Genomic DNA, 13,436 nt, shown 5'->3' with positions numbered 1-13,436 from the left:
ATAATTATGAACCTATTTATCCCTGAAAAATTGCTTCAGAATTCAAGAGTGATCAGCAAACTTCAGCTTTCTTTACACTATATCTTTGTTTGATCCATTATGCATGCAAAAGAATTAAGGATTCTTAAGTGTCCCCAATCCAACTTGTTTCACTCAAATGTAGGCCATCAACATCAAGCCAGGCAATCTCAAGTAAACTTTCTAGTCGTCTGCAAACTCTCACAATTGCCAGATCCTACAAAATCTTAGGGTTGCACCCACCCTCATTTATAGAATTGAAATCTTCCATTCAGTACAGTGTTGTCAATTACAACTACATCTGCAATATATATTTCTACTAAATATATACTGATGGTATCTGGAGTACAGAATTAAGTTTCTTGTGAAACAGACTGATGGAGCAGAAATTTTGAAATGGAAAAAAGAAAAACCTTCATGTCAACAAGAAAGTACTCAGGTCGTGGGAACCACAAGAACAAGCAGGAACTTACTGTTATGTGGAAATCACCCCGTTGGAACGTGCCACCTGAAGTCTCTGATTTCTATGCTTGCAAAAATCAATAAAAATAGATTTCTAGGTCTTGGTAAAATTGAAAAATCTCACACACTCCTGTTACTTTCAGCTGCAAGATGCTCAAAAGGCAAGAGATATACAAGCACATTTAAGTTAGGTCATAGACCAATAGATAACACGAAAGAACTTCTTACCTTGCGGAAATATAGCAGATTTCCAATGAAAGGCAAAGGGGGAGGATGGCGGATGCCCATTTTCTCTAGTCTGGAGTATGTAGAGGTGGAATACCTGTAGAAGACAGAAGGAAAGGTGAGAGAAAGCCATTCTTTTTTAGTTAAAGCAGGAAAAAATTTCTTTCTTTTTTTATGTAGTTTTGTGAGATGTTGAGCCTTCCCTGTCAAAGGGCTCTGGTGCCACGACAAACTACAAATCCCAGAATTCCATAAGATTGAGCCATGGCCATTAAAATGGTGTCAAACTGTATTATTTCTGCAGTACAGATGCAGCCCTAAAATTTCTGATTTCTATCTATTGATGTGAAAAGTAGACAGTGAAGAAAGCTGACAGAAAGAAAATTAGTTCATTTGAAATGTGCAGCCTTCCATCCTTTGGAAACTCCCTCTGTTGTAATATGATGAATGAAATTCCCTTCTTAAAAATATTTGCAGTTATAAGACAGGGCAGGCATTTATCAGACACCTTTTCATTCCATGGTATGGTGTCTCCTTCTCTCAGAATAAAAGGCTCACTATCAGCCTTCAAGTTTCTGATAGACATTAATAAAAACAGATTCTCAGACTGCTAGTAAGCTTAGATCAGTGAAATGGTGCTCAAATCCTTGATGAATGATTTCCACAGAGCGATCAACAGAACTGTGGGAGAGAATTCCCACTTATTGATTCTACTAGACATTCTGTTGAAGGGCTAGGGAACCTACAATATTTCTCACATTTTAATATAGTTTTTAAACTGAGCTCCTGTTTTATTTTGTCTCTTTCATCATTTTATACATAGTTATTTCAAACAATATTATTTTTTCACAAAATAAATCACTGTATTATTTTTGGTTTTAATTATTGCAGATTTCATATATAATCTGCTCATAATTTGCACATAAAGATGGGTTTTGGATGTATGGCCATATAAATGTAATGAAGAAAATAAATAATTGCTGAACATATATGTGAGGAAGCTTGTATTTTATAATTTGTGTTCTTCACATGGAAAAAATAAACTAAATACCCTTATAACAGCTTATAATATTATAGTGTTTTTAAAAAACTGAGAAGGCTGAATGAATGAGACAGAGACATACATTTAAATGATAATTTATCTTTTGGAAGGAAAGCAACACAAAGGTAAAGTCATTTCTTTCACCGTTGTAATATATTATTATTCCTCTTTTGTCTTCCAAATACTATGAAGCTGGAACTGTCACTGCATATTGTAGCTATGCCAGTCGTACTGACTAAGGCTGCTGCCACATTGCAGAATGAATGCAGTTTGATATCTTTTAACTGTCATGGCTCAATCCTGGGATTTGTAGTTTGTTGAGGCACCAGAGCTCTGTGACAGGCAAGGCTCAATATCTCACAAAACTACAAATCCCTGGATTCTATATCATTGAGACATGGCTGTTAAAGCACTGTCAAACTGCATTAATTCTGCAGTACAGATGTAGCACGGAGCCATCTCCAAGACTCCTCCACTGCTCTGCTTAGTTCCTGTAAATTCATACCCGGGCTATGACCTCTGTTCTTTCCAATGAGTTCTTTCCTTCTCTGGACTCTGGAAACCACAGATCAAATTCCTGCTCGGTCATGGAAATCCACTGGCTGACCTTGGACAAGTCGCACTCTCTCAGCCTCAGAGGAAGGCAATGGCAAACCCCCTCTGATCAAATCTTTCCAAGAAAGCCCTGTGATAAGTTCCTTGTAGGGTTATTATAAGTTGGAAGTGACTTGAAAGCTAAACTAAAAGAAGTGGATATCACATATCATCCTCTATTTCAAAAGTGAAAAGTGGGACACATGTGACCAAGCAACTTTAGAGTGTGGTCAAGAAGGTAAAAGTTATTCAATGCTCAAAACTACACCCCCGTGGCTCTAAGCGCTTTAAACCTGTTAAAGTATTTAATGTGTTTTTTGCATGTTTAATCCTCTGATTGTTTTAAATTCTGAAATGTTTTAAATTATGTACTCTGAGTTTCCATGATATAGGGCAAGAATTAAATACTTGCATTAATAAATAAAAACAAATATCGATATCCACCAGAAAATAATATGTTGCAGTTTCTCATATCAAAAACTCATATCAAAACAAAGGTATGTACAGCACACAACATAAAAACTACAACAATAATTACCACTTTTAAGGCAATAGAGGTAATACATTACTGTAGTTAAGTCTTCCCTGTTCTATTCAGTGTGTGCTTTAATTAATATATTGTTAACCCAGTTTGCAAAACTATATATTAATTTATAATGTGCCAGAAATGTACTACAGGCTAAGTAACATTTTTGTGCTGTCAGACTTTTTAAACTGATGATGGTGGAGTTTTCAAATACTGTCTAAGTCAGATATCAGATTTGTATATAGTTTTAAGTACATTTTAATATATTAATTTGTGTTTAAACTTTTTAAATTAATTGTTTTTTAAACTTTATATTCATAGTTTTTTAAAATACTTTTGCATTATTTTTAGATTACACTGTTTTAAATTGAAGAAGAAAAGGAGGAGGAGGAGGCGGCAGCAATAGTAGTAGTAGTATCAGGTGGTGGGTTCTGCTGAACATCATCCGATAATATCAAATATATATTTGCACACATCTTGGCAGAGGTAAAATTGAGACACTTATTTACTATATATAAAGTGAATCAAGAGTACAGCATTCTTCATCTGAGCTACATATTATTGTGAGATCTGGTGACTGCCTGCTGAATAATGTTGCGTTACCTACTGATGTTCAGTTTCAGTAGAGAAATCACATTCAGTGTTGCACTTTCAAATATCTGCATATTTTTACTGAAACGTAGGTCATTCTGTAAATATTACACCAACTTCAAGAATGTTAAACTGCTGTACACATCAGCCAAGATAGAGATTTCAACACTCATGTATGGTATTGTTTTATGCCAACCAAACCAGTAGAGTTTACAGAGCAAATTCCTTCTGTTGGAGACAAAATTCATACCTAATTGCAAATCTGTACACACCAAGTTTAACTACACATTATGACAGGTGCATTTAATGTGATGTCCTCATATGTCTCTGTGCCCTCTTCTTCCTCACAATATTCAAGAAAGGATAATGCATAGCATGTTAGTGATACTATTATGCCATGAACCGGCCTGGTCTGTGGCTGAAAGCAGAGCCTGGGAATGTTACTTTTGGAAACTACACATCCCAGAGTCCTCTAAACAACATGACCAGTGACCATTTGTATGAAGAAGAAACATGGTCAAGGATAGTGTAGCAACATTACTTTGCGGGTGTGATTATTTAAATACAAATATTAAGGAAAGGGGAGGAGAGAAATAGAGGGGACATAGTTAATATCACAACACAGTTCTTAACTAGAGAGGTTAAGGACTTTGGCAAGGTCCCCCATGGTATTCTTGCAAGAAAGGAAGTAAAATGTGGGCTAGACAGTACAACTGTTAGGTGGATTTGTAACTGGTTGACTGGCCGAACCCAAAGAGTGCTCAACAATTGCTCCTCTTCATCCTGGAGAGAAGTGACTAGTAGGGTGCCACAGGGTTCTGTCCTGGGCCCAGTGCTATTCAACATGTTTATTAATGACTTGTATGAAGGAATAGAGGACATGATAATCAAATTTGCAGATGACACCAAATTAGGAGTAGCTAATAACCCCAGAGAACAAGATCAAAATTCAAAATGACCTTAATAGATTAGAAAGCTGGGCCAAAACTAACAAAATGAACTTCAACAGGGAGAAATGTACGATACTGCACTTAGGTAGAAAAAATGAAATGCGTACATTTAGGATGGGGGACACCCCGATTAATAAGACTACATGTTATACAGTGGAAAGGAGAAGCCAGGCATAGTCAAACACGCATTCTAGACTTTAGGAGAGCGGATTTCAGTAAACTTAGAGAAGTATTGAGGGTGATCCCATGGTCAGAAATACTAAAAGGGAAGGGAGTTCAGGACGGATGGGAGTTTCTCAAAAGAGAGATACTGAAGGCACAATTTCAAACAGTTCCAGTGAGAAAGAAAAATCGGAGGTGTCTCAAGAAACCAGGATGGATGACTAAGGAACTTTCAACCGAGCTAAGTTTGAAACGGAACATGTATAAGAAATGGAAAAAGGGGGAAATCACAAAAAAGGAATTCAAAGAAATAGCAGGCATTTGTAGGGGTAAAGTCAGAAAAGCTAAAGCGCAGAATAAACTCAGGCTTGCTAGAGAGGTTAAAAAGAATAAAAAGGGATTTTTTGGATATGTCCGCAGCAAAAGGAAGAAGGAGGAAATGGTAGGGCCACTGCGTGGAGAAGATGGCAAAATGCTAAGAGAAGACAGAGAAAGGGCAGAATTACTCAACACCTTCTTTGCCTCAGTCTTCTCAGAAAAGGCAAAGGATGCTCAACCTGAGGACAGAATAGGGGAATTTCAGCACAGAATAAGTAAAGAGATAGTAGAGGAATACCTTGTTAATCTAAATGAATTTAAGTCTCCAGGACCAGATGAACTACATCCAAGGGTACTAAAAGAACTGGCAAATGTAATATCGGAGCCATTGACAATCATATTGGAAAACTCCTGGAAAACAGGAGAAATCCCAGCAGACTGGAGAAGGGCAAACGTTGTCCCCATCTTCAAAATGGGGAAAAAAGAGGATCCCAACAATTATCATCCAGTTAGTCTGACATCAATACCAGGAAAGATTCTGGAGCAGATCATTAAACATAGAGTCTGTGAACATCTAGAAGGCAATGCCATAATCACAAAAAGTCAACATGGGTTTCAGAGAAACAAGTCATGCCAGACAAATCTGATGTCTTTCTTTGATAAAATTACCAGCTTGTTAGATGAAGGGAATGCTGTGGATATAGAGGCGGGTTACAGACCGCCTTCAAGCGGCCGTTTTCCCGCCGCCGCTATTCGCTGTGGAGGGAAGCCCCAGCGGCCAGACCGCGGCCAGACAGCGGCCGAAATGGTGCTCCTTTTCAAAACGTGGAAGTGGCGCCACGAGGTGAGAAGCGCGCCCTCGCTGCGTCACTTCCGCCATGACACATCTGGACGCTATGCGTCCAAGATGTCAAAATGGCGGTGCCCATGTGGATGGGTGCTGCCATTTACGACGCGCTCTGCATATACTACGGAGAAGGGCCGTGAGGAAGGTAAGACCCTTCCTAACCCTAATACGGCCCTTCCTAACCCTAGTACGAGCAGAGCGCGTACTTTATGGCGGTCTGTAACCCGCCAGTATATTTTGATTTCAGTAAGGCCTTTGACAAGGTTTCCCATGACATTCTTGCAAACAAGCTTGTAAAATGTGGGCTAGACAAAGTAACTGTTAAATGGATCTGTAATTGGTTGACCGGCCGAACCCAAAGGGTGCTCAACAATGGCTCCTTTTCATCCTGGAGTGAAGTGACCAGTGGGGTCCCACAGGGCTCTGTCCTGGGCCCAGTATTATTCAACATCTTTATCAATGACCTGGATGACAGAATTGGGAGCATACTTATCAAATTTGCAGATGACACCAAATTAGGAGGAATAGCTAATACTCCAGAGGACAGGATCAATATTCAAAATGATCTGAATAGACTAGAAAGCTGGGCCAAAGCTAACAAAATGAAATTCAACACGGAGAAATGGAAGGTACTGCACTTAGGGCAGAAAAATGAAATGCACAGATATAGGATGGGGGACACCTGGCTGAATGAAAGTACATGGGAAAGGGATCTGGGAGTGCAAGTAGACCACAAGTTGAACATGAGTCAACAGTGCGATGCGGCAGCTAAAAAGGCCAATGCAATTTTAGGCTGCATGAATAAAAGTATAGTGTCTAGATCAAGAGAAGTAATAGTGCCACTGTATTCTGCTCTGGTCAGGCCCCACCTGGAATATTGTGTCCAGTTCTGGGCACCACAATTCAAAAAGGACATTGAGAAACTGGAGCGTGTCCAAAGGAGGGTGAGTAAAATGGTGAAAGGTCTGGAAACCTTGCCCTGTGAGGAACGACTCAGGGAGCTGGGGATGTTTAGCCTGGAGAAGAGAAGGTCAAGAGGTGATATGATAGCCCTGTTTAAATATTTGAAAGGATGTCATATTGAGGAGGGAGCAAGCTTGTTTTCTGCTGCTCCAGAGAATAGGACCCGGAACAATGGATGCAAGCTACAGGAAAAGAGATTCCACCTCAACATTAGGAGGAACTTCCTGACAGTAAGGGCTGTTCGACAGTGGAACACACTCCCTCGGAGTGTAGTGGAGTCTCCTTCCTTGGAGGTCTTTAAGCAGAGGCTAGATTGCCATCTGCTGGGGATGCTTTGATTTGGATTTCCTGCATGGCAGGGGGTTGGACTGGATGGCCCGTGCGGTCGCTTCCAACTCTATGATTCTATGATTCTATGTGAAAGGAATCTAGGAGCCCTTGGGCTCATTCTCACTTGCAGTTTAAATCGATTCCTCATTTGTAAAGTGGAAGGCTTTCATGTCCGGCATCCATAGTTTTTTGTGGGTTTTTCAGGCTATGTGGCCATGTTCTAGCAGAGTTTCTTTCTGACGTTTCGCCAGCATCTGTGGCTGGCATCTTCAGAGAAAGCTTTGCCTGGAAAAATAGGATGTATTTTCTGTGTGAGCCTGGGAATGCAGGAGTGATTTGCATGTGTATTGTTCTGTGTTGATGGCTGGCCTCAGCCTGGGAGGCTAATGCAAACGAGGATTAATGTCTGCCAATTGGTGATCATTATCTGCTGGGAAAGCCCCTGACTCTGAATGGTTTCCCATTTACATTTGCTGAGTCCTTATTTTGCTATTCCTCAGGACTGGTAACCAAATTTTGTTCACTTTAAGGGTTTCTTCTTTCCGGTTGAAATTGTCCAGGTGTTTGTGGATTTCAATGGTTTCCCTGGGCGTTCTGACATGGTAGTGGTTGGCATGGTCCAGAACTTCATTGTTTTCAAACAGTATTTTATGCCCAGGATGGTTTGTGGCATGTTCTGCTACTGCTAATTTTTCTGGCTGGCCCAGTCTGCAGTGCCTCTCGTGTTCCTTGTGTGCTGGCCGCAGTCCAGGACAGATAGCCCTGTTTAAGTATTTGAAGGAGTTTCACATGGAGGATGGAGCAAGCTTGTTTTCTGCTGCTCCAGACACTAGAACATGAAATAATGGATGTAAGCTATAGAAAAAGAGATTCCACTTCAACATTACGATGACCTTCTTGGCAGTAAGAGATGTTTAACAATGGAACACACTCCCTCGGAGAGTGGTGGAGTCTTTTTCTTTGGAGGTCTTTAATCAGAGACTGGATGGCCATCTGTCAGGGATGCTTTGATTGTGAGTTCCTGCATGGTTGGGGGGAATGGACTGGATGGCCTTGTGGTCTCTTCCAACTCTATGATTCTATGACTATATGAGAGACCATCAAACTAGGAATCAATAGGAGAAGAAGCCATGGAACCCTGGTGGCGCAGTGGTTAAATGCCTGTACTGCAGCCATTCACTCAAAACCACAAGGTTGCGAGTTCAAGACCAGCAAAAGGGCCCAAGCTCGACTCAGGCTTGCATCCTTCCGAGGTCGCTAAAATGAGTACCCAGACTGTTGGGGGCAAATTAGCTTACTTGCTAATTAGCTTACTTGCTGTTCACCGCTATGATCTTTGGAATAGCGGTATATAAATAAAAAAACAAAATAAAAAAAACAAAGAACAAATGGAACCCGTACCACCAAGAATTTGATTCCTATAAATTAAAAAAGACTTCTAGAAATGAACATTCACTACTATGCCCCCACCCTCTTACTTTTGGGAAGTTATTCCTCTTCCATGGGTGCTATGGCTTTAGTAATAAGATTTATTGCATACTAGGAGGTGATATGTTGGGGTCCCCCCCCTCCAAGTTTAAAATGCAATTTCACTAAGCAGTAGAAAATTTCATAACATTTTTTCATCATGTAATTACATGCCTTAATGATGTAATTCGAGATCTTAATTGCATAATTAAAAGGACATGATGTTTCAGCTTAATTAGACATCCTAATTATTATGCAAGTTCATACAGTGCCATTGCAATCCCCTTTGCAAATGCAGAACAAGTTCTCCCAGATCAATTTTCAGCCATTTTCTACATGTCAATAGGATGAATGAATTCCAATCTGAATACATAAAGGCACACATATAAATGGAGAGAAGCACCTGCCCTGATAAGTATGATTGATTAGTATCCTTGTTATTACTGCAAGTGGAGCAGCCTTGTACTTTTCTATGCCCTGGAAACAGCAGACGGCTTCAGACACTGTTGCCTGATGGCTCCCATGTCAGGGAGGCACTGGGACAGCTCTGGGCTTCAGTTCCAAATCTGAAGGGATATCCAACTTTTCTCCCTAGATTTAGTGCCCTAGATTGCTGTTATATGCCATCAAGCTGGCTTCAATTTATGGCAACTCTATGAATGAGGGACCTCCAAAAGCCCTGATCATCAACAGTCCTGCTCAAGCTTTGCTAACTCAGGCTCAGGGTTTCCTTGACTGAGTCTATAATGTGGTCTCTTCTCTTTTTCCTACTACTTTCCATACTTTTTGAGTATTGGTGTCTTTTCCTCTGAGTCATGTCATCTGATAGTATGTTCATGTATGATAGCCCCAGTTTAGGTATTTTCAGTTCTAATGAAAGTTCAAACTTGATTTGTTCTCAGGGCCATTCATTCATTCATTCATTCATTCATTTATTGGTGATCTATGGTATTCACAGAACTCCCCTCCAGGAGTTTTCAGTTTAGGGACAGTAGCTCAGAATTGTCAGCCAGAGAAGCTACAGTGTCTCACCAAGCTACAAATCCCAGGATTCCATAGGAAGTTCTGAGGGCAGTTAAAGTAGGATCATAACACCACACTTGTGTGCTGTAAAAGGGCTCTTTACTTGTTCTGATTTGTCTGGTATCTGCACAACTCTCCTCCAGCATGCATTTCAAAAAAAATTTCTTCCTGTGTGGCTCAAGTGGTTAAGATGCTGACTCTATTGACTGCAAGATCAGCAGGTCGGCAGTTCGAGGCCCGGGTGCCACATGATGGGGTGAACTCTCATCACTTGTCCCAGCCTCTGCCAACCTAGCAGTTCAAAAGCATGCAAATGCAAGTAGATAAATAGGTACCACTTTGGTGGGAAAGTAAACAGCATTCTGTGCAATCATGTTTGCCACATGATCACAGACTAGTCTCTGACAATGCTGGCTCTTCAGCTTAGTAATGGAGATGAGCACCACTCCCTTTGGTTGGACACAACTTGACAACCTTGTCAATGAAGAATACCTTTACCTTTACCTTTTAAGCTTTCTTCACTATGCACTTTTCACAACCTTACATAGAAAATGGAAATACTATGGCATGGATGATTCTGACTTTGGTGTTTAATGATATATATCTTTGTTGTTATGTGCTTGCAAATTGTTTCTGACTTACAGGAACTGTAGGGCAAACCTACTACAGGATTTTCTTGACAAGATTTTGGTCAAATTTGCCTCACTCTTAGGCTGAGAGAATGTGACTTGTCCATGGTCAAACAGTGGCTATCCATGACTGAGTGGGGATTTGAACCCTGTTCTCTAGAGTAGTAGTCAACACTCAAACCACTACACCATGCTTGTAATAATTTATCTAGTTCCTTCATAGCTGCCTTTCCATGTCTTCTAATTTTTTTAATTTTGATGAATGACTGAGTTAAGATACAAAACATCTTTAACAGTTCACTCATTCTAAAGTGAAGCAAATAATCTCTGGTCATTACTTTTGTTTTCTTAATATTCAGTTATAATTTTGCTTTTGCACTTTCTTCTTTAACTTTCCTTAACTTTCATGGTATCCTTCTAGACTGCCTCTCTGGGATGGGGTTTGGAGGTACTGTTCTACAGTGGCTCCGTTCCTTCCTGGAGGGGTGAACTCAGAAAGTGGTACTGGGGGACTCCTGTTCGACCCCTTGGCCATTGACCTGTGGGGTCCCTCAAGGTTCTGTGTTGTCCCCTATGCTGTTTAACATATACATGAAACCGCTGGGAGAGGTTGTCCGGAATTTTGGGGTGCGATGTCATCAATATGCAGATGACACTCATCTCTACTACTCCTTCTCACCTCAATCCAAGGAGGCAGTCCTGGTTCTAAACCAGTGCCTGTCTTCAGTAATGGACTGGATGAGAGCAAACAAGTTGAAACTTAATCCAGACAAGACAGAGGTGCTCCTGGTCAGTCGGAAGGCAGATCAGGGAATAGGGATCCAGCCTGTGTTAGATGGGGTCACACTCCCCCTGAAGACACAGGTTTGCAGTTTGGGGGTAATCTTGGACTCAGCTTTAAACTTGGAGGCCCAGGTCTCTGCTGTGACCAGGAGTGTTTTTGCACATTTAAAACTTGTGCGCCAACTGCGCCCATTCCTTGAGAAGCCAGATCTGGCCACGGTGGTACATGCCTTGGTTACATCCCGTTTGGACTGCTGTAATGGGCTCTACATAGGACTGCCTTTGAAAAGTGTTTGGAAAATTCAACTGGTTCAAAGAGCTGCTGCCAGGCTGTTAACAGGCGCCGATTACAGAGCCCATACAACTCCCATGTTGAAACAGCTTCATTGGCTGCCAGTTCGTTCCCGGGCACAATTCAAGGTACTAGTTATATCCTACAAAGCCCTACGTGGCTCAGGTCCACATTATTTGGCAGACAGTTTCTCCTGGTATGAACCTGCCCGGACTCTGAGATCCTCTGGAGAAGCCCTTCTCTTCATCCCAACACCTTCACAAACACATTTGATGGGGACACGAGAGACGGCCTTCTCAGTGGCTGCCCCTAGACTCTGGAACTCCCTGCCCAGGGAGATAAGAACGGCTCCCTCCTTGATGGCTTTCCGATGGCAGGTGAAGACCTACCTGTTCAAACAGGCATTTAAGGAATCACTATAAGAACAGGCAGGAATGTTGGACTAGTTTAATCATTCTGTTTAATGCATGTCATTTATCTATTTATTTTTTAAATGTTTTAATTGTACTTTTTGTTTGTTTGTTTGTTTTTAAATTGCTGTGAAGCTGCTCTGAGTCCCAGTCCTGGGAAAAGAGTGTGATATAAATAAATAAATAAATAAATAAATAAACTTTCAACAATAGTCCCTTCAAATCTTTGCTATAATCTGTTAGTACAGTAATACAGTGACATTGGCATATATTAAGTAAGTGATGTTCCTTCATACAATTTTCTCACCTCTGTGTAAACTCACTTTATATTCTGCATATAACTTTAAAAAGATAGGTTGACAAAATGCAACCTTCCTTGATTCCTTTGCCAACTGGAAACTATTCTGTTTCTTCACATTGTGTCCCGATAGTTGCCTCTGGTCCAGAGAACAAGTGATTCATCAGAACAATCAGATGTTGTGCTGTGCACATTTCTTTTAGAGTAAATCATATTTTCTTATGATCCACACAGTAAAAAGGCTTTGCTATAAGCATAGTTAGAGATCTTCATCTGAAATGTTGTTGTGCACTCCATTATCCAATATATGTTTGCAACATCATCCCTAGTCTCTTTTCCACTTCTAAATCCAGCTTTGATATCTAGCATTTCGCACTCTATATGGTAAAAGTCTTTGTTGTAATATCTTGAGCACCATTTTTCTTTCATGTACAATAGTCTTATAGGCCTGTTACAAACGGGCACCCTAGGACGGACTCAGTCCGTGCTAGGGTTAGAAAGGGGCGTCTCTTCCAGATGCCCCTAACCCTAGCACGGACTGAGTCTGTAACAAATGGCGGCGGCCGTTCCACACGGCCGCCGCCATTTTGACATAGCGGACGCTCTGCGTTCGCACGTTGGAAGTGATGCCGCGAGTGCGCGACTAGATTTTCACGCTCCTTCTTTGCTGCGTCCGGGAACCACGCCGTTTGGCTGCTGCGGTTCCCGGATGCAGCAACCGGCAGCTGCAGCAGACCGCCGCAATCCAGCGGTCTGTAACTGCAGTCCTTATTGTCATAGTTGCCATATTGCCATAGTTACTGCAATCCTTATTGTCTCCTTTCTTTGGGATTGGAGTGTATATCGAGTGTTTCAAACTTGGATATTTCTTTTAAAAATTGGTCCAATAACTGATATGAGAGCAACTAGTCATGACGAGATCATATGCTTAATTACTATTACATTTTAACACAGGATCAAGAAAAGACTGCAATCTCAATGAAGCCAAATTACTTACATTAATCTTTTTAGGGAATTGTAACAAGATAACCATGTATATTCTCTCTCTTATGTACACAATTACCTATCTTTCATCTGCATTTACACTAGGCCTTTGGTATCCACTAGGGTTTGGTTCCAGGACCAAAATCCATGGATGCTCAAGTCCCATTAAATACAATGAATAGTCAAATGGTGGGCCTTATATAAAATGGCAAAATCAAGGTTTGCTTTTTGAAATTTATATATGGGTATTATGTGTATTAGTATCTTTCTTGTATTCATGTTGACGTACAATGATATACTAAAAATGTATGACAATAAATTCAACAAATAGCAAATAAAGAAAAAAAATCAGCAACAAAGCCAATAAAGGCTAAACCAAAACCAAACCAAAGGACAACTGGAAGCGTTCCTTCTGGATGCCTACAGACACAAAAATTGATAGGTAGCTAGATAGACAGATGCATGCACATGCAAACACACCTAGTGGTACATCCAATAAAGAGGGAACACTGTATACCTCAG

At 40.7% G+C, this 13,436-nt stretch overlaps 1 protein-coding gene across 1 annotated transcript in view; it reads right to left on the bottom strand.

Annotated features, from left to right (window-relative positions):
* Nucleotides 1–13,436, bottom strand: part of TBXAS1 (thromboxane A synthase 1) — a 353,042-nt gene that overhangs the window by 299,846 nt on the left and 39,760 nt on the right. Inside the window, exon 2 of the mRNA XM_089527937.1 lies at nt 709–802. Within this exon, the coding sequence (XP_089384063.1) occupies nt 709–802 (94 nt within the window). The remainder of the gene's footprint in view (nt 1–708; nt 803–13,436) is intronic.

Source organism: Sceloporus occidentalis, unplaced genomic scaffold (assembly GCF_023333645.1).
Source record: "Sceloporus occidentalis isolate IW3139 unplaced genomic scaffold, rSceOcc1.0.p SCAF_5, whole genome shotgun sequence".
Lineage (NCBI taxonomy): Eukaryota > Metazoa > Chordata > Lepidosauria > Squamata > Phrynosomatidae > Sceloporus > Sceloporus occidentalis.
The sequence above is the reverse complement of the archived record's forward strand: the minus strand, read 5'-3'. Positions and strand labels throughout refer to the sequence as shown.